At 43.8% G+C, this 27865-nt stretch overlaps 1 protein-coding gene across 1 annotated transcript in view; it reads left to right on the forward strand.

Annotated features, from left to right (window-relative positions):
- UGGT2 (UDP-glucose glycoprotein glucosyltransferase 2) overlaps positions 1–27865 on the forward strand; it is a 90052-nt gene that overhangs the window by 34565 nt on the left and 27622 nt on the right. The window contains exons 13-25 of the mRNA XM_056862131.1: positions 585–704; positions 6790–6875; positions 8535–8670; positions 12004–12135; positions 14204–14365; positions 15935–16058; positions 16150–16248; positions 18279–18373; positions 19075–19281; positions 20623–20754; positions 23647–23774; positions 25613–25708; positions 27263–27365. Coding sequence (XP_056718109.1) covers positions 585–704; positions 6790–6875; positions 8535–8670; positions 12004–12135; positions 14204–14365; positions 15935–16058; positions 16150–16248; positions 18279–18373; positions 19075–19281; positions 20623–20754; positions 23647–23774; positions 25613–25708; positions 27263–27365 — 1620 coding nt within the window. The remainder of the gene's footprint in view (positions 1–584; positions 705–6789; positions 6876–8534; positions 8671–12003; positions 12136–14203; positions 14366–15934; positions 16059–16149; positions 16249–18278; positions 18374–19074; positions 19282–20622; positions 20755–23646; positions 23775–25612; positions 25709–27262; positions 27366–27865) is intronic.

The following is a 27865-nucleotide window of genomic DNA, read 5'->3' on the forward strand; positions in this document are numbered from 1 at the left end:
GAAAATGGCCGCTTTGGCAATTGGACTCTATGGCATTGAAGTTCCTCCCCCCTCCCCCTCCTTAGGCTCCGCCCCAAAAACCTGCTGGTGGCAAAGAGGCAACCCTACTGGACATGTTAAAAAGCAGACCTGATGACTGCTGTTGGTATTACCCATTCGTTCATAGCTGCAGGGATGTGCTTCTGTTACAGACTTCGCTTTCAGTTCGCATGTTTTGATAGTAGGGTTGCCAGGTCCCTCTTCGCCACCAGCAGGAGGTTTTTGGGGCAGAGCCTGAGAAGGGAGGGGTTTGGGGAGGGGAGAGACTTCAATGCCATAGAGTCTAATTGCCAAAGTGGCCATTTTCTCCAGGAGAACTGATCTCTTATCGGCTGGACAGCAGTTGTAATAGCAGGAGCTCTCCAGCTAGTACCTGGAGGTTGGCAACCGTATTAAAAGAGACTAAGCATACTTGCACCCTTATACCCAGGAGACATGCTTAGGGCATTAGCATGGAACACTCAGGAGTATTTTGGTTGTAAATGTCTTATTTTACCAGTAACTTGGTGACCTCTAGCAAGCATTGGTATGTTTTTTTTTCCTAGTGGATCAATGACATAGAAAAAGATCAGACCTATGACAAGTGGCCTACGAGTTTTCAGGAACTTCTTAAACCAGCATATAGAGGAATGCTGCGACAGATTCGGCGCAATTTGTATAACTTGGTACGTATTTGTGTGTGAGTGCGCTACTGGGCAAATGGCATGTATGATATATAAATCCCCTGATATGGGAGTCTCTTTAGACACTGGGGTTCTGGGTGTGGAGGACATTAAAAATCCAGTCTCCTGTAGAGCAGCAGTCCATGAGTGTGATTGTGTATAACACTTAGAAGTACATAACTCAAGAAGTGCATAACTCAGTTGCATGCAATGTATACATAGCAATGCTTGTCTGTTCCTGCTGTCACTGGTGCATGCGTGCATACTTTGCATAGAAATGGCAATGAACAGGGCAAGACTATTTAAAACGTTGCTTTCCCCTTTCTCACGCAAGTCTGGATTGCCACTGTAGGAATGGGCCTTTTGGTTACCAGGATCTTAATACGTGTAAAGGTAAAGGTCCCCTGCAAGCACCGGGTCATTCCTGACCCATGGGGTGGCGTCATATCCCGACGTTTACTAGGCAGACTTTGTTTATGGGGTGGTTTGCCAGTGCCTTCCCCAGTCATCTTCCCTTTTCCCCCAGCAAGCTAGGTGCTCGTTTTACCGACCTCGGAAGGATGGAAGGCTGAGTCAACCTTGAGTATGCTACCTGAACCCGACTTCCATCGGGATTGAACTCAGGTCGTGAGCAGAGCTTGGACTGCAGTACTGCAGCTTACCACTCTGTGCCACAGGGCTCCTAAATACGTACATCTGTTTTAATCAGTACCTTCTGGATCAAACCTCAGCATTGCTCTTTTTCTGGAGAAGTACTGTCCTGAGAAGCAGCTTTAGACTGGAGCTCTAGGGCAGCATGCCAAAATATCTGCAGCGAAAACAAACAGGAGTTTTGCAGTATGTTCAAGATCTGCCAAATGAGGGCTGGTCCATCTCAGTGCTTCTGAAGTGGGTTGTAGGACATGAAAGCTCACGCTAGAATACAAACGTGTCTGTCTTTAAGGTACTGTAAGGTCTTTTGTGCATGGTTGTTTCACTCGCCGTCACCCTTCCGACGACTTCGGGTATTTGTGTTATTATGCATGCCGTTTCCGACCGCCTCACTCTCCCCCTGTGTTTCCACGCATTTTGCCCGCGTTTTCAAATTTGAGATAAAACATGTCCCTCAAAATGTGGGCAAAACACGGGGAAATGCAGGGGGAGAGCGAGGTGACCTCTGACGGTCAGAAGCGGCATGCATAATCAACACAAATACCCGGAGTCGTCGGAGGGGTGACCAAGAGTGAAACAGCCATGCATAAAAGACCTTACAGTACCTTAAAGACAGACGTGTTTGTATTCTAGCATGAGCTTTCATGTCCTACAACCCACTTCAGAAGCACTGAGATGGATCAGCCCTCACCTGGCAGATCTTGAACGTACTGCAAAACCATGCATAAAAGACATAAGATTCCTGTTTATTTAAGGCACTATGCTGTTGCTCCTTAGCCTTGAGAAAATGTATATACGGTCCTCATTGCTAGTTTCTACTCATTGCATGTAGTGCCTGAGACTTGAGTTTCAGTTAGGGGTGCCAACTCTGGGTTGGCAAATTCCAGGAGAGTTTGGGGAGAGGAAGGAGCTAAGAAGGGATGCATTGTAAGAGTCCGTCCTCCAAAGCTGCCATTTCCTCCAGGGGGACTGATCTTTGTAGCCTAGAGATCAGTTGTAATTCTGGGAGCGACCCAGGCCTCACCTGGAGGTTGGCAACCTTAGTTGCAGCTCATGCACCCTGGCAGAAACTAGGGAACCCAGAATGAACAACCCGATAATTGGAGCCATAGGACTGTATCCTTGGAATATGTTTCACCTCATCTATTGAGCTTCAGTCAGTGGGTTGGTAAGCTAGAAGAAGAAGAGTTGTTTTTTTATATGCTGACTTTCTCTACCACTTAAGGGAGACTCAAACTGGCTTACAATCACCTTCCCTTCCCCTCCACACAGCAGACACCCTGTGAGGTAGGTGGGGCTGAGAGAGCTCTTAATAGAATGTAACTTGCCCAAGGTCACCCAGCTGGCTTCGTGTGTAGGAGTGGGGAAACAAATCCAGTTCACCAGATTAGCCTCCGCCGCTCATGTGGAGGAGTGGGGAATCGAACCCGGTTCTCCAGATCAGAGTCTACCGTTCCAAACCAACCCTCTTAGTCACTATACCACACTGGCTACTGTTGCAGTTGGAGGTTCTTTGGCTGTTCCCACATAAATTCCCATAATTCCCAAGCACAAATGTTATATGGAACACAACTCAATTCTCCACCCTCTTGTCTTACTCCCATTGAGCGTGTGCAATCCAAGTTCCTTAGAGCTGCCCTACAATTGCCAAGATGTGTTCCAAATGCTTTGATCCGTTTAGAAACTGGCATGGTGAAGGTGGAGGTAAGGATTGTCCTGTCCTCGATATATCTCTGGCTAAAAATTAACTTCAACCCTAAGGGCCTTCTCCCACTGATCCTTTGTGACACCTTTAGGTCAAAATGGGTGATAGCCATAGAAGACAAATTAAATAACTTGGGTTTTACACCCCTAGCACTACTTCAGTTAGGATGGGAACGAGCTAAGTTAATTATATCCCAAAGGATTAAAGACATTGAGAGACAAGCAGATTTAGCAAGGGCACCTCTATTTATGGCACCCCTCCATTCTAAATACATCCTAGCACCAGCAGCCTATCTCCACTACTTAGAGATAAATAATTATAGAAGGGCCTTTACCCTGGCCAGATGTGCAGCCTGACCTTGTGCTATGCTAGAGGGGAAATTTAAGAAGATATCCTGGGAGGAGAGATTCTGCCCCTGCAAATCAGGGGACTTAGAAACTGTTGAGCATGCCCTCCTGAACTGCAATTTTTATACATTACCCCGTTCGAAGTTTATTGAGCCCCTCTTATCGAGAATGGGACCTGACAGGGCAGGAGAAAGGATTGAGACGCTCCTACAAGGGGATAATCCCTCAGTCTTCAGGTTGCGAAATTTTGCATGGCAGCAATGAAAATTCGACGCCATAGAACAGCCTCTTAGCACAATTGACAGATGTGTCCCAGCTGTAATTTTAAGTGTTATAAGACTCGGACTGTAATTCTTTGTAAGAATTTATTAGTCCATGTTTCCTGTTTTATCTGGCTAAGGGCCGTAAATAAATTCTCTCTCTCTCTCCTTATCTATCCTTATCTCTCTCTCTCCCTCTCTCTCCCTCTCTCCTTATCTCTCTCTCTCTCTCTCTCTCCTTAATCTCTCTCTCTCCTTATCTCTCTCTCTCTATCCTTATCTCTCTCTCTCTCTCTCTCTCAATCTATCTTTATCTATCTTTATCTACCTATCCTAATCTATCTATCTATCTATCTTTGTAAATCGGCCTGTGCCTAAAGAGAATCCAGGGGTGCTCCAGTATGAGTGAGTACTTTCAGATTATGCAACAATTGGGAGCTGCAGTCAGTGTTTCCAGCCCCTCTTATTCTACATGTCTGTTGCTTGCTTAGTGATAGTAGGCCATTGTAGTTTTGGGGTGGAGGGGAGCAACCAGAAAGAGGTGAGAGGGGTTATTTTGAGAACTGGAGTTATCCAAATTATGCAAGGCACTAATTTGTAGGGCTATCGTTCCATTTAAAAGTTAAATGGCAATTAAAATTTCTGGAAGCATCCGAATCAATTTCTGTCTGCAGGTCACCTACTCATTCCGTCTAGACCACTGGTTCCCAACCAGGGGTCCATGGACCCCCAGGGGTCCGCGAGAACTAAATTAAGGTCCGCGAAAACAAAGTTATAAACCCATAATAAATTAATATTTTAATTAAAAGTTCTCTATTATAAAAATATACATTCAAATATTATTCTAAGCTTAAAGTTTAACTAACAGTTATGATTAAAGTTTATTTTCAAATTCTCGGAATTTTTATTTTGAACCTTGGGGTCCCTGCACTGAACAAAAAGGTCCTAGTGGTCCCTGGTCAAAAAAAGGTTGGGAACCACTGGTCTAGACATTAGGAAGAATTTTCTAACAGAGCGGCTCCTCAGTGGAACAGGCTTCCTCCGGAGGCAGTGAGCTCTCCTTCCCTGGAGGTTTTTAAGCAGAGGCTAGATGGCCATCCGTCAGCAATGCTGATTCTATGACCTTAGGCAGCTCATGAGAGGGAGGGCATCTTGGCCATCATCTGGCCATGAAGTAGGGGTCACTGGGGGTGTGGGGGCAGGGGGTAGTTTTGAATTTCCTTCATTGTGCAGGGGGTTGGACTAGATAACCCTGGTGGTCCCTTCCAAATCGATGATTCTATGATTCATTATTTTCTAGCCCCTATCTACTAGGGAGCAAGCACTTTGATTGTATTCGTCCAAAGAAAGCAGTCGTGTGAATACCGGCATTGAGTAATCATGCTTGGGCTGTGACAACGAAATTTTGTACCCTCCCTGTTCGGAAACGACATTAAAATGTGCAGCTTTATGGCTGGGTGACTTTTAAATACTAAAGCTTCAATTTATCCTTAGGGAGATAGCAGGGTTCTAGTCTCTCTTACGAGTAGACTTTTAATTTAAGTACACCTTACTATGAAAGAGCCTATTGACGTCCGTCTGGAAGTGTAACTAAATACTGTATTAAACCCTAATACGGTTTACGTGACGGGGCTTATCTCAGGCTGAATGCTGCTGCCTGAATGTATTTGAAAAGACCTTTTGCTCAAAGTCAACAAGCGGTGGCGGCCAGAGTTCATTTGTCGATGGCCATTGTAGCATAGGGTTGTGTGAAGGCCCCCTCCACCCCGGGTGCCTGAAGCCTGAGTCCCTATTTGCACTGGGTATAAGTTAAGAATTTGAGTGCCAGTCTAAAGGATTTAACGCCCTGCCAAATTGAAAAATTAAAAAAAAAATCAGGTAAGAGTAATATTTTTCCTAAGAGTAAAAAAAGGAAAAAAACTTTAACAAAGTGTACATATTGTATATATTTTAGATTTTTATCTTTTCCCCCTAGTAAAAGCGCCAAGAAGGAGTTTATTGCAGGTATTGATAAGCATACAAGTTTTTGGGTTTCTGAGCAAAATTTGAATAACAATTGTATTACTGTTTATTGCTCAGAACCAAATGTTTTAGTAGAAATTCATAAATTCTAAAGTTGTCATTTCCTTCCTTCCTTCCTCCCTCTCTTCCTCCCTCCCTCCCTCCCTCCTTCCTTCCCTCCCTCCTTCCTTCCCTCCCTCCTTCCTTCCTTCCTTTCTTCCTTCCTTCCTTCCTTCCTTCCTTCCTTCCTTTCTTCCTTCCTTCCTTCCTTTCTTCCTTTCTTCCTTCCTTCCTTCCTTCCTTCCTTCCTTCCTTCCTTCCTTCTTTCTTTCTTGCCTAGCTATTTAACTGGGAATGTGTGCGACTACACACTTCATTCTGGTCTCATGTAGCATAGATGTCATTTACATGGTAAACCTGAACTTGACCTGTGCCAGTTCAGACTATAACAGGGGGTTCACATTAGCATGCTAGTAAACAGCTATGTTCATTTATTAATTATTTATTCAGAAAACGTACATGCTGTCTCTCCAGAGACCTTCTCGAGGCATCTTACAAAGTAAAACAGTAAAAATGGTGAGACAGCTGCATAAAAATAAGCCATAAAAACAAGCTAGCTAGAACCATTGTCTCTAACTGAGATTTCTCTGTGATTGAAATGTTCTTGTTAAGAGAGGCATTCTGTCAAGTGAGTTGCCATCTGCAGTGTTCGGAAAGCCCAGACACAAGTTCAGTACCTTAGTCAGAACTTGTTTTTTGTGCATGTGTGTGTCTGTGTGTGCCACGCACAAGTTCTCTTTTGGCTTTCTGGTCAACAAGGGAAGAAAAAAGAGAGATTGATGTAGGGTTGACAGGTCCCCCCACCGGCCACCGGTGGGGGAGGGTTGCTAGATCCAGGTTGGGAAACTCCTGGAGATTTGCAGATGGAGCCTGGGGAGGACAGGGACCTCAGCGGGGTACAACACCATAGAATCCACCCTCCCAATCAGCTATTTTCTCCAGGGGAACTGATCTCTGTGGCTGGAGATGAGCTGTAATTTCGGGGGGATCCCCAGGCCCCACCTGGAAGATGGCATCCCTAGCTTAGTGTTATATTGGACCTGTGAAATCTTTTCTCCTGTTAGGTCCTCTTTATCGACCCACTACAAGAAGAAGCACTTGCTTTCGTGAAACTCGTAGAAGTAATCTACAATCAAAAAGTACCTATAAGGTAATTTCAATATTATTGTTTCTTTTTTTTAATGGTGCCATTTTGTTAGGTACAGACAGAATGAAATCCCGATCTAACTGCATTTAATGGGAATCAGGATTTTACATGGCCGAACATGTACTGCCTTACTAATATATCAGATATACACGATGCGTCTTCTGCAATGTCGGTTGTCCAACAATCTATCTAAAAAGTTGGTTTATTAAAATATTGAACATATGAACGTATGAAACTGCCTTATATTGAATCAGACCCTTGGTCCATCTTAGTCAGTATTGTCTACTCAGACCAGAAGCAGCTCTCCAGGGTCTCAGGCGGAGGTCTTTCACATCACCTACTTGCGTAGTCCCTTTAACTGGAGATGCGGGGACTGAACCTGGGACCTTCTGCATGCCAAGCAGATGTTCTACCACTGAGCCATGGCCCCTCCCCAATATTTATGCCCCTCCTTTCCCACCATCAAGCGGGATGTCAACCACAGACTCAGAATTAGTCGCCCCCTGTGTCGTGTTGCAGGCAAGGAATGAGGGCTGGAAGCTGGCACGTAGTCTGGGAAGCAGTCCAAGGTCATTCGCAGTTCAGGCAGAGTCCGAGATATCAGTATAGGCAAGGGCAGTCCAAGGCGTTAGTCAGAGTCAGTCCAAGAAGTCAGGATACCAGGAATCCACAGTGTAGCAGGGAGACAAGGCTGATACACAGGGAGGTTGGTGACAAGTTGCTTGCACCACAGCCAAGCCTACTTGATGACTTAAGTAGGCCTGGGGGGAACCAGCTATTGCCGGTTATCCCATCTCAGCACTCCCTGCCTGGTCTTTATCAGCACTCCCTGCCTGGTCTTTATCACTGTTAGCAAGGAGTGTTCCTTGCTGGGCCTGCAATCTAGCACTCCTTCTTCGCTCATGTAGCTGTGCCCTGAGTCTCCTGCGCCTCTGTTCCAGCTGCTTTGGGGGGCTCTCTGGTGGCACTGCCTGTGGCTGGACCTCTGACACAGGTGAGTCTTCAGTGTTGGAAGTCTTCAGTGCGCCTGTCTATCTGGCACGTGCTGATATCATTGACGGCTGGTAAGTTTACAGTAGCAGAAGATACCTTTCATGTGTATGTCTGACAGTTTTCTTCTGTACATCTACTAAAAAAGGTTGGGCAAGTGGTTTTTTGGACTCGTTTAAGCTACTCGGCCTTCAAATGTACCTCCTTGGTTGCCTGCCTAGACCACCAAAGTTACTAGTAGGATACTGTAATATAACATTTGACTACAAATATTTTAAACCCTGTGCTCCACTGCGACTAGGATCTGGAATGCTTGCCGTTTCAGTTTTGCACATTAAAATGTCACTAGGGTTGTGAGGTCCCTCCTGGCTACCAGCGGGGGATGCGGGGTAGGTTTGCCAGATCCAGGTTGGGAACATCCTGGAGATTTAGGGATGGGGGGGAGGCAGGGACCTCAGTGGGGTAAAGGCACAGAGTACACCTTCCAAAGTGTCCATTCTCTCCAGGGGAACTGATCTCTGTAGTCTGGAAATGAGCTGTAATTCCAGGTGATCCCCAGTTCCCACTTGGAGGCGGGCATCACTAAATGTCACTGTGGGTGTATATCTAAAGCAACTTATATTAATCTGCGGTCTCTGTGATTCTTGTGCAATTTTCATCTTTCCTGAGCAGAATTGGATTTGTTTTCGTCTTAAATACTGACGAAGAGCTTGACGGAAATAAGGATGCAGGAGTGGCTTTGTGGAGAGCCTTTAACTACGCTGCTGACGAAGTGGACATCCCTAAAGCTTTCACCACCATGACCAATGTTAGTGCTGTAAGCAGATGAATATCAGTGCTTGCCTCAGGGTTACCTGAGCCAGCATGGTGTAGTGGTTAAGAGCGGTGGTTTGGAGCAGTGAACTCTAATATGGAGAACCGGGTATGATTCCCCTTTCCTACACATGAGCGGTGAACACTAATCTGGTGAACCGGGTTGGTTTCTCCACTCCTACACTTGAAGCCAGCTGGGTGACCTTGGGCTAGTCACAGCTCTCTTAGAGCTCTCTCAGCTCCACCTACCTCACAAGGTGTCTGTTGTGGGGAAGGGAAGGGAAGGTGATTGTAAGCCAGTTTGATTCTTCCTTAAGTGGTAGAGAAAGTCAGCATATAAAAACCAACTCTTCTTCTTTTACCTGAGCTTTCCTAGAAGTCTGATGTAGCCACAAGGACACAGTCTGTTCATTTGGAGGCTATGGAAATGCAGCCTTTATTTAAAAAAAATACATTTTTCCTTCCTGGCCAGTTCTTATCATAACTGCTTATTTGCATGCTTTCTTGAGAACAACTTGACATGCATATCCACGCACGGCTAGACAGACCCTAGCACAGAGGACCAGAAATTTATTTTTGGTATGCTGCCTCAAGATAGGGTCCTCACACACATCAGTACCTGTTAGTTGTCTAGAAAGGCAGAGGTGTGTAGCTCAAAATGACACAAATAATCAACCTGTGAGGAATGCAACATGTGAAGCAAATGAAACCTACCAATTTACTACCTGATATGGTGGGGGAGAGGGAATAGAATTTTCCTCCTATGCCAGAATATGGTTTTTTTTTTTTTATTGAAGCAATGAGTGCGACAATGAATCCAGGCAGGAAAATAATTCAGGTAATGGCGGGAAAGGCAGATTTCATGCTCAAGATTATTAGGAAAAGGTCTGAAAGCAGTGTGATCAGGCTTGTAATGCCTTTTGGTGTATTTGAAATATTATGTACAGTTCCAGTGGCCTCCTCTCAAAAAGTGAAGCTGATAAAGATGCTGCAAAATGATCGGTGGGATGGAGCGTTTCTTCCCTTCAAAGAAAGAAACTTGTGTCGCTTTTTAGTTCAGAAAGAAAAAAAAACAAAGATGGTGGAGAGCCTGTCAGCGAGCCAGCGTGGTGTAGTGGTTAAGAGCGGCGGTTTGGAGTGGTGAACTCAAATCTGGAGAACCGGGTTTGATTCCCCACTCCTCCACATGAAGCCTGCTAGGTGACCTTGGGCTAGTCACAGTTCTCTCAGAACTCTCTCAGCCCATGCAGAGGAAGGCAATGGCAAACCACCTCTGAACTTCTCTTGCCTTGAAAACCCTACAGGGTCACCACCATAAGTCAGCGGCAACTTGATGGCACACACACACACACATACACAAGGCTGCTAGCTAAAGGGAAGTTCAGTGGCACTGTACTTCTAAGGACATAAGAAAAGCCCTGCTGGATCAGTCCAAGGCCTATCAAATCCAGCAGTCGATTCACACAGTGGCCAGCCAGGTGCCTCTAGGAATTCCACAAACAAGACGACTGCAGCAGCAGCATCCTGCCTATGTTTCACAGCACCTAATATAATGGGCACGCTCCTCTGATACTAGAGATAATAGGTATGCAGCATGACTAGTATTCATTTTGACTAGTAACCATGGATAGCCCTCTCCTCCATGAATATGTCCACTCCCTTCTTAAAGCCTTCCAAGTTGGCAGCCATCACCACATCTTGGGGCAGGGAGTTCCCCTAACTATGTAACTTGGGGAAACAGTAGGGGGAAATCTGGTGCCTTTATACCTTGCTTAATAGCTTCCGGGAGATGTCTCTGGCCACTGTAGGAACCAGAATGCTGGTCTAGATGGACCTGGGTCTGATGTAGCAGGACTGTTCTGATCAGGCAGTGTTTCCCAATGGTCCCTCCCCCTAATGGTCCCTCCCACCAATGTGTAATATGCACAAATTTCCAGAGAAGGACTTCTAAAAAGTAAACTGGTGAAGTGATGGGAGTGGACATTACCTCACTGCGTCACGCTCCCTGACTCCGTAAAGGGAATTCATGATGCTTAAACAAGAATTAAAACGAATCTTTCTGCACCCACCCATCCCAAATAAAATAATAGTTCTCTAATTCTGTACATTAAAGAACCCCGTGACTCAGAGTGGTAAGCTTCAGTACTGCAGTCCAAGTTCTGCTCACAACCCGAGTTTGATCCCGAGGGAAGCCGGTTTCAGGTAGCCGGCTCAAGGTTGACCCAGCCTTCTATCCTTCCGAGGTTGGTCAAATGAGTACCCTGCTTGCTGGGGGTAAAGGGAAGATGACTGGAAAAGACATTGGCAAACCACCCCGCAAACCAAGTCTGCCTAGGAAACATCTGGATGACCCGGTGCTTGCACAGGGGACCTTTACCTTAATTCTGTACAACTGTCTCAAAGCTAGCAGCATTTCTTTCCCCCAAAGCTATTACAGGGCGGATGGTTCCGGAGTTTCTCTGCCAATTTCCAGCCCACATTTATTAACAGCTAATTTATAGCTGTGAGATTTTAATGTCCCCACTTGCCAAATTAAATAGCTTTGCTTGGCCGGTTAAGATATTTCTAAAATTACTCCATATCTGGAAATTCACTCATATTTCTAATACTCCGCTATGGAATAGTCTGCATGACAGTTTTATTGTGTAAATATCTGTCTTGGTTGCTTGACCCAGTTCATGGTTGGGTGCTGGAAGAATGCCAGGCGAATGCAGATAATTATGCAGAAAATAAGTATTGCTTTCATTCTTTGCCTCCCCCACCTCATACCTTTCTTTTCCCTTGGTGCACAGTTATGCACACAATAGATTAATTTAAGAGTGAGAACAGTTCATTGAAGTTTAATTGGTTGAAGATATTAAAGTTTTCCTGGTTACTGCAGGAAACTGAGTAATAAATTAAACTGAATAGATCTGTGATTGGGTGGCAGAAATCCACCTGTAAGGTTTGGTGGTAAAGATTTAATATAATAGGAATATATCAGTAGGTTACCTCTCTTTTTTCTTTCTTTCTACAGCATGGTGTAGTGGTTAAGAGCGGTGGTTTGGAGTGGTGGACTTTAATCTGGAGAACCGGGTTTGATTCCCCACTCCTCCACATGAGCGGCGGAGGCTAATCTGGTGAACTGGATTTGTTTCCCCACTCCTACACATGAAGCCAGATGGATGACCTTGGGCTAGTCACCGTCTCTCAGCCCCAACCTACCTGACAGGGTGTCTGTTGTGGGGAGGGGAAGGTGATTGTAAGCCCAGTTTGGTTCTTCCTTAAGTGGGAGAGAAAGTAGGCATATAAAAAAACCCAACTCTTCTTCTCTTTCTTTTAAAATTAGATGTACCATGAAGTAAAAGACGGAGGTGTAATTTCCGTGGAGCATGTGAAGCGTGTTCTTCGTCGCGAATTTCCCTATGCTGACATGCAAGACATCCTGGGCATCCACTCTGACTATGATGATAAGAGAAAGGTATAAACGGGCAGTTGCATGATAAAGTAGAAAGAGGTCTTTTGAACATCTCGCTTTTCTGTAGCCACTGACTCTGTTGAATTGAAGGCCTGAAGGATGTTTGGCATTAAACACTGTGGCTTTTGTCGGGAGAGTATCCAAACACAGGGTTTCTTATATTCCCCCCCCCAATACCAGTGGTATCCGTTCAACACCAAGGGCTAGGAATAGCCACCATCCCATGCCAATATGGTATTTTTAGAAAGGGGGTTATGTAGGGTTGCCAGGTCCTTCTTTGTTGCCGGCAGGAGGCATGAGCTCTGCTGCTTGGCAGGCTGCCCTGAGGCTTACGTGCTTTGTAGTTCCTCTCACAGAGGTAGAATCACCTAATATTTACCTCATAAACTTTACAGTTTCTTAATACTAAGTGTTGCCTTTTCCAAATACAGATATTATTTCCATTCATGATATATATGATACTTTCCCACAAAGAATGTTTCTCAAACTTGCCAGCTCTGGGTTGGGAAATACCTGGAGATTTTTAGGGCCGAGCCTGAGGAGGGCTCAAAAAAGTTGGGGACCCCTGCTGAAGAACATCATTTCCTGTTAAGAAGCCCAGCAAAGGCTCTCTTATCCCTAGCAAATCATCCTACCACAAATGATCATCTCCTGCTGTCAGAGACAAGTGGGGTTATTCTGGTTGAAAGGGAAGTGAGGAGAACTGGCCGGGAGGAGAATCACTTGAGGTTTTTTGAGCACTTGCAAGAAGGACCCCCCGAAAAATGAGTGAAAATCAAGGAGAGCTTAGAAGGGTTCTGTGTGGGGGGTTTTCCATGTGGGGTTTTTTCCATGTGGGCTTTTTTCTGTGTGGGGTTTTGTCTGTGTGGGCTTTTTTCTTGTGTGCATTTATGACCGTGGGGGTTTTTTTGTGAGCAATTTTCTTGTGGGCTTTTTTCATGTGGTTTTTTTTCCTGGTTACCAGAAGGGAGCCCATCTCTAATAAAAGGATTGGCAGAGGTGCTAAAATTTGAGTCGCCATGGATGTAGATGTACAAATTCAGGACAGTGGAATGCTGTGTTATACTGTCACGTGCTCATGGCAATACATGCTCCTGTAAGCATGAAGTGCAAGTATTCAATCTGTTCGAATTCTACGGATTTCACCATCTACATACTTTTATGATTAAACCAACACTACTATCACATATGTTACATACTACAATGCTAAGTAAAAGGTCTGCGTGCTCAAACTGGTGCTTCTTCTTGACACAAGATCTACCAACTATAGCCCTACAGGGCAGCACACAGACTGTTGGCTGAACAACAAGATTGCTGAGCCAAAATAGTCTTTGTAAATTCTGTCTCTTTCTTTCCCCCTGTTCTTAGACCGAGGTCTTGAACAATAAAACTTAAATAAGACCCATCGCTAAAAACACCTTCCTTTGACTCTTCTCTGCTGCCTCCAAAAAATGAGCAACAAAATAAGTACGCTGAGGGTCAGAATCCTCTAAGAGGAAGTGAACCTTTTGCTCCAAAGTTGCTCAAAAAAAACATGGACCATGAACACACATGATATATACTGAATCAGACCCTTGGTCCATCATAGTCAGTATTGTCTACTCAGACCGGCAGTGGCTCTCCAGAGTCTCAGGCAGGGGTCTTTCACATTACCTACTTGCCTAGTCCCTTTAACGGGAGATGCTGGGGATTGAACCTGGGATCTTCTGCGTGCCAAGCAGATGCCCTACCACTGAGCCATGGCTCCATGTTTTAACCATTTGTTAAAACATGGTATAATCCATTTTAGCCTAAGTCGGTACACGTAAGGACAATGCAAAAGGGTATGTACCAAGGAATCCACCGGCTGAAGAGGGCAGGTTGTAAATTCCATACATTGTGTGTGTTCTCACGTGGCTGCATTTTCTTTTATGTTTTGCTTGTACAAGAACAATACATCACTCTTTCCCCCCCTTACTGTTCCAGCGAAGAGCTCATGGATGTTTGTGTTCGTTGTCTGTTGATATTTAATCACTCCATTTCCTGCAGTCAGCTGCATTCTGTGTAACCGTGACATTCCTGATCCATCTAGGCAGGAGCAACATTTTATCAGAAGACTGGCTTGGGCCCGTTGCCTCAAGCTCTCTTTAATGGCGTGCCCTTTAATAGAAAAGAGATGAATGTCGCAGAGCTTGAGACCTCTCTACAGAAGATTGTGGATGCTACGGAGTCCTTCCAGCAGGCTGTGTTCATGGTGTGTTTAGCATTATCTATATATATATGTATATATTTTAAGACCACGCAATGAAATATCGGGCAGTAGATTGCTTCTGTTGTGCTTATATGCTATATCTTTTGTAATGAGGTGGTTTGGAATTAATGTTGTGAAAACCTAAATGGCATCATTACTTTAATTTGCAGCCACGGTTTTGAAGCCTAATATATAATGATTATCCATGCCTTAGAATTTAACTTGTTAATCCTTGAGGCTATTGGAGTCTTTGTATGAAGAGAAATATCGGTAGGGAAACATGGACCGGAAAAAGAGATCTCGCCCCCCCTTCACCTTGTTCTCTTTTCTAACCTTTTTCTACTGAAGAATCTCATAATTTGTTAATGGATGTAAAGCAGCCCTAACAGCCCAGATTAGCCTGACCTCGTCCGAGCTTGGAAGCTAAGCACGGTTGACCACAATCAGTACTTTGTTGAATCACGGAATTGGAAGGGACCACCGGGTCATCTAGTCCAACCCTCTGCACAATGCAGGAAGACTGGGGCTGCTATGCAGAGGAAGGGAATGGCAAACCCCTTCCGTTCATGGAACTTCGTGGGTTTGCTGCGAGTTGGTTGCAGCTCGACGGCACACTTTACCTTCTTTAAGTCTTCATATTGAAGTATATGTAGGGGGAAAATATCTGTTCAGAATCTACCCCTGTTACTGAAGGCGGTGGAAAGCCACACATACGTGATAGCATCATTTGTGTTGTTGGCCCTTTGACAGCCTTAGAGAGCCAGAGTGGTGAACACCTGAACACATGAAGCTGCCTTACACTGAATCAGACCTTTGGTCCATCAAAGTCAGTATTGTCTACTCAGACCGGCAGCAGCTCTCCAGGGGCTCAGGCAGGAATATTTCACATCCCCTACTTGTCTAGTCCCTTTAACTGGAGATGCCGGGGATTGAACCTGGGACCTTCTGTATGCCAAGCAGATGCTCTACCACTGAGCCACAGCCCCTCCCCTAAAATCCTGATGTTTGAGTCTCCAGGACCATGGCTTGAGGGAGGAATCTAGCAAATGGCTATGCAGGCAAACCACGGAAGATGTCATTATGGGCACAAGAGTCAGTGGCTTGGATTTCTGCCTGTTCTATAGCAGGGGTGTCAAACAGAAGGCCCATAAAAAGGTCAATAAAAAGTCTCATACTACTGTTCAGGAAAATGTAAAAATAATTTTAAAATGTAGACCCTTACTGTAAAATTCAAAATGTACTCATACAAACTTTGCAGCTCAACCTTTGAGGCTCTGTCAAGACCAACCCTAACCTGGAATCAATAATCTTGCCTGGTCAGGAGGAGCCAATGGGCTGTGAGAAGGGAATCTGTCAGGAGTTTAAGAGGACATTATAGCCTACAGAACTTTCCAACCTGTAACTCGCGGGCAGCAGAGCAGGTCTCTGGAGGCTCTTGGTTCTGGCTCTAGCGGTTCTGGACAACCTCTGGCCCAGAACCTCACATGTCCTCAGAGCAACGGACCTTTTTCTGATCGAAAGCTGTCACGTGCTGCAGAATTCAAAGCAAAGCTTCTATTGTTATCCTGCCAGGGCCAGCTGAACGATCATACAGATGCGGTAGACTTCATCATCGACCAGCAAAATATCGTTTCGCATATAAACGAGAGGATTCTTAGTACTGAAAAGAGATATCTGAACTTTATATCTTCACCAGGTAAACCAAGTTCTGTCCTCCTTCACTTCTTCTGGCTTTGGTCATCATTGTGTTTGATCCTTGATATTGTCTCAATTTTAACTTTTTGCAGTTCGAGCAGATATGGAAGATTACTCAACTTTTTCTTTTTTGGATTCCCAAGATAAAACTGTCGTTCTTTCAGAGAATATGAATTATGTCACAAGGAAAGGTATGTTTGTTTTTTACTTGCTAAAATACAGATTAGTGTTCTTGAATTCTTATAGTCCGATCTGTTGTAGATGTTTAAGGTTTAACCATAGCTACCATTAATTCTGATTCATTGCCTTAATCCTGGTTCAGATTCTAAATGTACAGTGAAGCTGCTCCCCGCCCCCCAAAGCACAAATGGAAAAGCAATAGCATGACCTGCTTGGTACTCTGCAAATAGAGAATTGCCTTAACCATAATTAGTGCAGTTAACGCAAATCACTGTTTGAAAACCCACTTTCTAAACTTGAAAAGCACTCCAGGGATACCAAAAAAAGTTTCTGAGAGAGCTTCTGATTTGAACACATGAACACATAAAGGTGCCTTATACTGGATCAGACCCTCAGTCCATCAAAGTCAGTATTGTCTACTCAGACTGGCAGCCGCTCTCCAGGGTCTCAGTCCCTTTAACTGGAGATGCTGGGGATTGAACCCGGGACCTTCTGCATGCCATGCAGATGCTCTACCACTGAGCCACAGCCCCTACCCTGAGTTAATAGACTCTGTTACATTTCTGGTCATCCTTGCTGCTATTGATAAACAAATAGGAATTAGCAGTTTCAGAAGGTTGCTGTGTTGGCCTTCGGTAGAACTGCAAGATTCGAGTCCAGTAGTACCTTAGAGTCCAACCGGATTTTCAGGGTGTGAGCTTTCGAGAGTCTGCACTCCCTTCGTCAGATACCAAGGGAGGGTATCTGAAGGGAGCTTTTACTCTCGAAAGCTCATACCCCCAAAAACTTGGACTTTAACGTACTACTGGACTCAAAACTAGGAATGAGCAGATTACTATTGATTCAGCCGGCCTGTTTAGAAGGCAATGTAAGAGCTTTGACCTAGAAAGCAACCAAAATAGTCCCTCCCACAGCACTGTTTCCAGTGTAAGAATATAAGAAAAGCTATGCTGGATCAGACCAAGGCCCATCAAGTCCAGTAGTCTGTTCACACAGCGGCCAACCAGGTGCCTCCAGGAAGCCCACAAACAAGACGACTGCAGCAGCATTATCCTCCCTTTGTTCCACAGCACTGAATATAATGGGCGTGCTCCTCTGATCCTGGAGAGAATAGGTATGCATCATGACTAGTATCCATTTTGACTAGTAGGCAAAGATAGCCCTGTCCTCCATGAACATGACCACTTCCCTATTAAAGCCTTCCAAGTTGCCAGCCATCACCACAGCCTGGAGCAGGGAGTTCCACAATTTAACTATGCGTTGTGTGAAAACAATACTTCCTTTTATCTGTTTTGAATCTCTCACCCTGCAGCTTCAGCAGATGACCCCGCATTCTAGTATTATGAGAGGAGAAAAGCTTCTCCCTGTCCACTCTTTCTATAACATGCATAATTTTATAGACCTCTGTCATGTCTCCCCTTAACCTTCTTTCCAAGCTATATAGAATTGTATTAGATCAGCCAGTTTGAAGAATCCATCGCCCATCCTACCGAAACTTTCTAAGTATTGATGGATATATTACCGAGTGGTTTAAGTGTTTGAAGGCCATCATTACATGGAGTCAGAGATGCAACCCTAAATACTTCTTCTGTATTCAGAAGTTTACACTTAGTGTGTAGTGTGGTGTAGTGGTTAAAAGGGGTGGTTTGGGGCAGTGGACTCTGACCTGGAGAACCGGGTTTGATTTCCCACATGAGCGGCGGAGGCTAATCTGGTGAACTGGATTTGTTTCCCCACTCCTACACATGAAGTCAGCTGGGTGACCTTGGGCTAGTCACAGTTCTCTCAGAGCTCTCTCAGCCCCACCTACCTCACAGGGTGTCTGTTGTGGGGAGGGGAAGGTGATTTTAAGTCGGTTTGAGTCTCCCTTAAGTGGTAGAGAAAGTCGGCATATAAAAGCCATCTTCTAGCATGTTCTTAAAAATAGCTGTGTAGACTAATCCACATTTCTGATTTACTGTTTCACTTTCCAGCTGTACTCACCTGCCTTATCTTATTGCTCAGTAAAAACGTTTGACATGAGTTATGTGTTGCTTTTCAGATGAAGATGTTATCTATGCAGTTACCATATGGATTGTGGCTGATTTTGACAAGCCAGATGGAAGGCAATTGCTTTCTAATGCATTAAAACACCTGGTCAGTTTATTACAATTCCTATGTCCACTTATAAGGTTAATGTTGCTCAGGGTTCTCCTCAGAAAACCTGAGAAGAACGGTAATGGAAATGCACGTATGGTAGCGAGCTTCACTCAGCTGAAGAAGACACCAGCTAAACAAATAGCTAGCCTGTCGCCAAGAATAAAAAAACCCCTTGGGAAACATTTATGATTGAATAACTCTTGAACCTGGCAATGATATTGATAAACAGTAAAAGGAGTCCTGCCCAAAGGAGCTGGGCCGATAAATTAAGAAGCCAGCAAGTGGAACACAACCCTCTAAAATAAGATCACTTGGAGAGATTTATTTGCCACAACAGCTCTTTGTTAAATGTAACAATTAGCAGCTTGCTATAGACACACGCATTGTAGAGTCAAAATTTCAGAGAATTCAAAGTTTTCTTTTGACTTGTGTTCCTAAAAAGGGTACAATTTAAGCGATGATACAATTCCCTGCCAGATCTTTCAGATCCATGCTTGTCTCCATCCCACAAGCGTAGAGTTGTCCATTTGCTTTGCTCTCAGCAGGGAATGAACTGAGTCGTCTCGCCGAATAAATGATAATTGTAATAGAAAACGGTACTTATAAAGTGTTGCATTCCACAGGAAGAGCATTGATATTCTGAGCACGGAAGGGTAATAATAATAAGCGAGGGTTTACAAGTCAAATTTGTCTTACAGAAAACGAGTAGCCATGTACAGCTTGGAATAGTGAATAATCCTGCGTCAAAAATAACCGAGGATAACACATTAGTCACAAGGGCGATCGTGGCAGCTTTTCTAACACAGAAAAACACTAGTTTGAGAAGCTTTCTGGAGAAGATTGTTAAAGAGGAGACAGCAAAGTCCCTTGCAAGAGGAACAAAGATCAAGAAGTTTCTTGTTCCGGTGAGTAGGCATAGAATAAAATGATACAGAACTACTCTTCTTGGATATTTCTAGGTGCCATATATTATGAATGATACAACTGTATGTTCCTTTTGAGATGTTTGCTGGCACCAGTAATGTAAGAATTGTGGTCTTAAACATCAACTATGACATCTGTACATTTTTATGTGTGTATTCCTTATCATGGTCAATGACCAGCATAACTAAAATATAAACAAATAACAATGATGGTTTTTTACAATGTTTAGAATACCACAAATAAGGTATTAGAAATGAGTGACAACCAAAGTATTTAGAAAAGATTAACATAGTAGGTTGGAAATAATTAAATATAGCAGTGACAGGAGAAATATCATAAGTATTGTCTCTTTTTAAAAAGTATAAAATGTAAAGTTGTAACCTGGATTTATCGCACAGATGGTGGTAGTTAGATATTTAGTCAAGCACGTGAGTGTATTTGTATGTTTAGTTTCAATCTTAGTGTGCTAGATTATTGTATATATGGTAGCCACCTTAGTTTGGTTTCGTATATCCATTTATCTTTCTAATTTTTGTAGGTTTTTTTTGTAATTTTTCCACTTTTAATTTTATATATTTTCTGTATTTTTTCTATATCTATTATTATGTATTAAAAAAAACAATAATTCCAATGAACAATCATTTCTGATCACATAGTGTACAATACTAAAAATCCCGAGTGAAAATTTACACCTTAATACAATAAAACTTAACTACTTCCTCAACGAATTTGATGTTGAATTGTGAGGGCTTTGTTATGCCCAAATCCCTGTTAAATTAGCAGAGTGCACAAAGGCTATTGTGCGCAGAGAAGCCCATCCAAACCTCTGTGTGTGCCAGGAACAAAATTGCTAGGAACCTTTTGTCTATTTAACTAATATACTTCATTTATTTTAGGAAATCCGTTTCTGGATAGGATAGAGTAAAGTATAGTTGCCTATCTATTCTAACTAACTAGGATGGAGGGAGATCCAGGACATGCATCCTTCCCTCATGGTGGCAAGATGGAGAAGAGTGCCAGTGTGTGTGAGGAGGTGGGGAAGAAACAGGAAAAAAGGAAGTTTCCCTAAGAGTAGCAATCTACGTATCAAAGGGTTAGGTCAGAGCAGTAGAGAAAGGATGCCCCAGTGTCTTGTCCCCTCTATCTCTCTGACTCACTAGTCTTGTCCCCCTCTGGAGTCTGAGGTTAAGAGACAGTTGGTTCACTTCCAACATTTGACATCCATTATTCTTTTTGGGAGACAGACCTGAGATAGGCTTTGCTTATATCGTTCAATTTGTTTTAACTGTTCTGGAATGCTGTTTTTATTCGTTCTGTTCTAGGGCATGGATGATGACGCCTTTGAGAAGAAGTACAACACACTGGGTGTAGACGCCATTCGAGCTCACCGGATCTTTTGTCAGGAGGTCCTTAAACTGGTTCCTGGGCAAATGGCTGTAGTTAGTAATGGGAGGGTAAGTTGTATTTTTATTTTTATTTATTTGGTTATTTATAGTCTGCATTTCTCGCTGAGACTCAAGGCACATTAGATAGCGTAAGTCGAGTACAATCAACAGGTTGAGACATCCAATGAACAGTTCAATAGGGTTTGGACTACAGAAATCTGAAAACAAACAGAAATCTCAAAAAGAGCGGAAACAAAGCCTGAGCTTTTAAACACGGTACCTTAAGTGGCGCAGAGTGGTACCTTAAGAGCCCCGTGGCGCAGAGTGGTAAACTGCAGTACTACAGTCCAAGCTCTGCTCACGACCTGAGTTCGATCGTGACAGAAGTCGCTTTCAGGTAGCCGGCTCAAAGTTGACTCAGCCTCCCATCCTTCCGAGGTCGGTAAAATGAGTACCCAGCTTGCTGGGGGTAAAGGGAAGATGACTGGGGAAGGCACTGGCAAACCACCCTGTAAACAAAAGTCTGCCTAGGAAACGTCGTGACGTGACATCACCCCATGGGACAGGAATGACCCGGTGCTTGCACAGGGGACCTTTTCCTTTTTTTACCTTTACCTTAAGTGGTGTAGAAACTACCTAGTCTCTAGAGCATACTTAGGTCTTTTGTGCGGGGACATTTCCCTTCAGTCACCCCCGCCAACTGCTTTGGGGCTTCCTTTTGATTACGCACGCCTTTTCCGCCCATCAGAAGTCACCTCGCTCTCCCCACGCATTTTGCCCGTGTTTTCCAAATGCTGTTTTAGCCAGAATCTGGGGGACCTGGCAACCCTAATCATGGTACAGTTTTCCCTTCCCCATTTGTTCTCTCAGTAATCCTGTGTGGTAGACTGGCAAGGAGTGACTCCCCCAAGATCACCCAATGACCTTCAAAGGCTGAGTGTGTTTCCCAGGACCTAGTTCAATACTCTAACCACTACTTCATGCTGTCTGCTAGTAAGTGTACTCTCTGCCTGGCCCCAACATTCCTGAACGTATCCTTAATCAGTTGTCAATGGGGGTGACTTTAATTATACTTTTGTTTTTGCAGCCAAAGGGATTCATTAATTTCTTTCTCATGAGAGTATAATTGTGCAATTATGATGTGAATAAATACAAAAGGAAATTAATGAGCAATCTTTTTGATTGCAAACCTAAAAGCAGTAATTACATTTTCCCCAACCCAGAATTTATTGTCATCCAGGAAGCCCAGGTTGCTGCGAGTAGGGTTGCCAACATCCAGGAGGGACCTGGAGATCTCTCAGAATTTCAAGTGATCTCTAGACTAGAGAGACCCATCTCCCTTGAGAAAATGGTTGTTTTGTGGGGTAGACTCTGTGAAATTAGCTCCTGCACCCTCCCCAGGGTCCACCCCCAAATCTGGAATTTCCCAACCCAGAGTTGGCAACTCTAGGCAAGAAAGAAGAATTAATAACTTCCCCTATCTTCATGACAGCAATAACAAAGGTGGACACAGAAAGAGAGAGGAAGAAGGAGATAAGGAGTTATGGGATGGGTTACCTTACCTCTCAATCTTTGCCCCTCGTCTAGTAATGGCTGCCAATTAGGAAGGCTTTAAGAGGGGAGTGGACATGTTCATGGAGGAGAGGACTATCCATGGCTACTAGTCAAAATGGATACTAGTCATGATGCATACCTATTCTCTCCAGGATCAGAGGAGCATAACACAGGCAGGACAATGCTGCTGCAGTCGTCTTGTTTGTGGGCTTCCTAGAGGCACCTGGTTGGCCACTGTGTGAACAGACTACTGGACTTGATGGGCCTTGGTCTGATCTAGCATGGCCTTTTGTATGTTCTTAGCAATAGGGTTATTTCAGCTGAGTTGCTGGGCTAGCTACTGTCTTCAGTCCACATTTGTATTCCTCCCTTTTTTAAGCCAGCCCAGGATAGGGTTGACAAGCTCCAGATGGTAGCTGGAGATCTCCTGCTATTACAACTGATCCCCAGGTGACAGAGAGCAGTTCACCTGGAGAAAATGGCCACTTTGGAAGGTAGATTCTATGGTATTATACCCAATTGATCCCTCCCCTCCCCAAACCCCACCCTCCTCAGGCTCCACCCCCAAAATCCCCTGGTATTTCCCAACCAGATCTCCAGCCGATAGAGATCAGTTCACCTGGAGAAAATGGCCACTTTGGCAATTGGACTCTATGGCAGTGAAGTCCCTCCCCTCCCCAAACCCCATGCTCCTCAGGCTCCGCCCCTGGAAGCCCTAGCTATTGGATATAATAACGGTTCCTTAATACAAATTAATTGTCAAAGGAAGTGGGAGAAAGGTTCTTTTTGGGAAATTTCAGGGCACCATCTTCCTAAGACCTGTATTTTTGTTATTTCAAAGTTGCATGAGGGTTTTTTTCAGGAGATGGGTGGGGGATAACAAGCCCTAGGCCCTGACCTGGATGGCCCAGGCTAGCCTGATCTCGTCAGATTTTGGAAGCTAAGCAGGGTCAGCCCTGGTTAGTATTTGGATGGGAGACCACCAAGGAAGACCAGGGTTGCTGTGCAGAGGAAGGCACTGGCAAACCACCTCTGTTAGTCTCTTGCCATGAAAACCCCATAAGGGGTCGCCATAAGTCGGCTGCGACTTGACAGCACTTTGCATACATACACAACAAGCCCTAGAGCTTCTGGTGTGCACACAAAAGCTATTTTGTAATACTTCAGGACTCAACTTTAATCTACATCTTTGAAAGCTCTTTTTCCTGGCCTTTCTGTTAAAGCGGAGTGTTATTTGTTGCTAGGGACGTTTTAAGTAGTTCAAGATCCCGTCACCTCTTCTCTCCGTATAAGCATTCCTGCCTTTACGGGCACAGTAAAAGTTCAATCCTTTTAAAAAGCAAGAGGTAGCACTTCTTCTTTTTTTAATGCCAGATCTGTCAGCATCTTGATTTTCTGTTTGCAAAGGTAATTGGCCCTTTACATGAAAATGAATTCCAGACAAAAGATTTCGACTTGCTGGAGAAGGTGACACTGCGCTCTGCGGCAATGAAGATTAAAACCCTTGTCAAGGAAATGGGCCTTGGCAGTAAACGGTAACATTTATGGAGTTCATATGTTAAAATAATTTTTTGTCATTTTGCTGAACCCAGCCTGGATCTCTTCGCTAGCCCAGAGCAGTACAACTTTGAAAACCCATTCCTTCATGTTTAGATCAATGTGACCCTTGCATTTGAGTTTTAAAATCAATCTTTCAAACATGAACACTGTGAAAGGGAAAACACGATAAATCCATCTGTATTATGAAAGTTAATATTTTAAGCGTCGTATATCTTTATTTTAATGAATCTGATATTCGCACGAAAGGAGGAAAAACCTCAAAGTGCTTTTTCCGCAGTGTGGAATTTATATCCTTGGTTGAAATCATATTTTACAAATTTATTGCGTTTCTGTCTTCAAGTAATAAATCTCTGGTTTACAAAACCAAAACAAAACAAAACGAAAAAAATTAGAAGAGTCAGATCAATGTCTTAACCTGGTTAATAATTCTCAAAATGTGGTAGAATAGTCCTGACATATTTTTTCTTTGAGTGGGCTTGGTGTATTTCCCTTGAGAGGAAGCTTCATAAAAGGAGGGAAAACAATACATACTACAGACTAATATTGCTGTGCTTTGATAATAAAAAGAAATAAATGTAATCTGTTGTGTTTTCTTTGTCTTGGGCACTGATTTAAAGCGGTTCAAGAGCCAGTGGCAGAGAAACACCACACTGATGTCTGCAACAGAATATTTAATGGCTGATAAGCAATTGAATTTCTTGCAGTTCCACCCAAAACAGACTTTATACCCCTTCTTATGGTTGCCAACCTCCAGGTACTAGCTGGAGATCTGCTATTACAACTGATCTCCAGCCAATAGAGATCAGATCACCTGGATAAAATGGCTGCTTTGACAGTTGGACTCTATGGCATTGAAGTCCCTCCCCAAACCCCGGCCTCCTCAGGCTCTGCCCCAAGAACCTCCCGTTGGTGGCAAAGAGGGACCTGGCAACCCTGTTCTAAGTCCATGAAGTCAATGGGTAGGGTTGCCAGCTCCAGGTGGGGAAATACCTGGAGATTTTGGGGGTGGAACCTGACGAGGTGGGATTTGGAGAGGGGAGGGACTTCAGTGCCATAGAGTCCACATGCCAAAGCGGCCATTTTCTTCAGGGGAACTGATCTCTGTCGCCTGGAGCTCAGTTGTAATAGCGGAAGATCTCCAGCCACCACCTGGATGTTGGCAACCCTATCAGTGGGCTTAGAATAGTGTAACACTGCTTAGAATGGTACTGCTATACATCTTATGCCTGTATGAATAGGTTAGGTAATACATCTAAAATAAGAACATTATTTTAGATTAAAATCTTAGATTGCTTTTTTGTCCAGCTCATGGAGAAAAGATCATTCTCTGACTGCCCCTGGTGTTGATATTACCAGAGGAAGTCCATTTTTCTTCTCAAGTTAATGAGTTATCTACCAGTATAAGAATTGGAACGTTGAATTTCTGAAGCAAAAACTGATGAATGTAACAGATTTTTGTGAGAATCCAAATACTTTTTGATGGCTTCAATTTACTTATTGTTGAAACAGACAAGCACAGTTAAGATGGAATATGGGAAGATAAATCTGCCCAAGGGCAATACATATTTTGAAATAAGTCTCCCAAACTAACTTTTGCTGTTCAAATTCTTGTTTCCTAATCTTTTAAAGTACATTGATGTCTTTGGGAGTTTACATCCCCTCTCATATTTGGGCCGTCGAAACCTTTGATGATATTGTGGTAATATTATCTTTGAAGGATTATATCGAGGGAGGCAATCTCCACTACTGAAGAATTTACTTGTGACTGAAAGGCAGGCTGAAAAATGAATACTGGATTTTCCCCTCTCTTTAGTGGCAGCCACTTAGTAATGAAAGTGGACGCGCTCCTTTCTTCATTGCCGAAAACGGATGTCCGCCAAGATGTTGAATTTCTCAAAGAGCAACTCAGGTTAAAAGACTCTTTAAGTAGTTTGGGGGTGTTTTTTAAAATCATAATGCATTTGTGGTTCTATGATGCGTTAGTATATCCAAGTAACATATAAGATCTTTCAAAACTTCAAGAAACGTCTTATGGCACTTGATTTACAGCTAAATACATTGTGAATACTAGGCAGGTAATGAGCGATACTCTCCATCTAAAGTGATTTACCGGCATCTCAAGTGCCTGACTTTGGCCCATCAAACATGATGCGGTTTTTAATACCACTTCCAACACAATGTTTTCTTGTATAATCTGAAAAATAAAAAGCTAGAATATGCTGTCATACAAGAACTCAGAAATGCAGTTAAAGTACAGACGAGCACTAAGTACCTAAAAAGGTGGTATAACTAGCAGTAAAGGCAAAGGGGGTGTTCCTGGCCTGACGGCAGCCCTGCACCCAGAGCTGCCCCGGGAACATCTCCTGGGACATCGGCGCAGGGAATTGCACCGGGTGGATGCTGGTGGGAGGCTGTACTGGTGGGGGAGACTGGTGCAGCTCTGTGGCACCCAGGTGCCGGAAAAAATGCCCCCCTCCCGGTGCCAGCGTAAGTGCTCATTATCATGGGATAAATGGGCACTTACGCCGGCACTGGGTCATGTCGGCTCCTAAGCCGATTCACTCCCCCCCTTAGGATTGTGCTCTTAGTATAGTACTCAGAAATAGACCTTAACAGATTTTCTAAGACTTCATCGGCTAAATTCTTCATAATTGAAAATAAATGTTCTTCATTCTCACTCTGTTTAATGAATGGGGTAGCATTCTAATGAATCAGTCTGCCCTTCCTCAAATGAACCATTGCAGTAGAAAATGATAAAGTGACATAGCTAGAGCAGCTGTTGTAAATCTTATCTGCCGCTAACAAAAGTTAAGTCCCCGTGTTGAGCTTCTATGAAATTATTTGGTGTAGACATAAGTTGTAACCCAACAAAAGAATCATAATATAAAATTATCAGTTTACAAGAATGTTTTTCGCTGTACTCCGTGACAACCAGACAGAAACCAAAATATGGACACAGTAATTTTTAACGACATTTTATCCAGTCAGTCGTGAGCAATTGTGGTGAGACTCCAAATGATGCAGATGCATGTGTTGCTCCAGAATACTCATTTTTAAATAAATTAAAGTACACAAAGTTTATATTATGTAATTGTTCCTGTAGATGTGCCTTCAAATCACACGTGACCTTTTCCATGTCACACATTCTGGCCGTTTGTGCATGGCTGTTTCCTTGTGGTCACCCCACCGACTACTTCGGGGCTTTGCTTTGATCATACTTGCATTTTCAGACAGTCAGAGGTCACCTTGCTCTCCCCGCTCGTTTCCGTGCGTTTTCTGGATGCTGGCTAAACATGAATCCAGAAAATGTGGGCGAAATGCGCAGGGAGAGCGAGGTGACCTCTGACGGTCAGAAAATGCAAACATATTCAAAGCAAAACCCTGAAGTAGTCGGCGGGGTGACCGCGAGGAAACAGCCACACATAAATGGCCAATGTCTGAATATTATTTTTTCCTTCTGCAGTGTACTGAAGGTAGATCCACAGCAAAATGAACCTTTCCTGGATGTTGTTGGGATTGTTGATCCACTCACACGGGAAGCCCAGAAGCTGTCACACTTACTGATTGTAAGTTTGTACTTATTTCTTGTATGCAAATGCAACTTCATGATTATCTTTTCAGTTAATTTAGCAGGTATGTGCTAGTAAAAGACATTTTATTACTATAGTCAAGGTATGAGCTGGGTGTATAATGTGTTGGGAGATCCGAATTCCAATCCGTGCTTAGCCCCAAAACTTGGTGGGTGATTTTGGGCCAACCACATGCTCTCTTGGGGGGTACCTACCTTACAGGGTAGTTCCTTGAAATACTTAAGGGAAGAATAGGCAACAAATGTGGCACATGAAATATAATAATTTAGATACTTTTTTGCCATCAAGTCACAGCTGACTTATGGCAACCCATAGCGTTTTCAAGGCAAGAGATGTTCAGAGATGGGTTGACATTATCTTCCTCTGCATAGTGACCCTGGACTTCCTTGGTGGTCTCCCATCCAAATACTAACCAGGGCCGACCCTGCTTAGTTTGTGAGATCTGATGAGATCGGGCTATCCTAGGCTATCCAGGT

Source organism: Euleptes europaea, chromosome 16 (assembly GCF_029931775.1).
Source record: "Euleptes europaea isolate rEulEur1 chromosome 16, rEulEur1.hap1, whole genome shotgun sequence".
NCBI classification, from domain to species: domain Eukaryota; kingdom Metazoa; phylum Chordata; class Lepidosauria; order Squamata; family Sphaerodactylidae; genus Euleptes; species Euleptes europaea.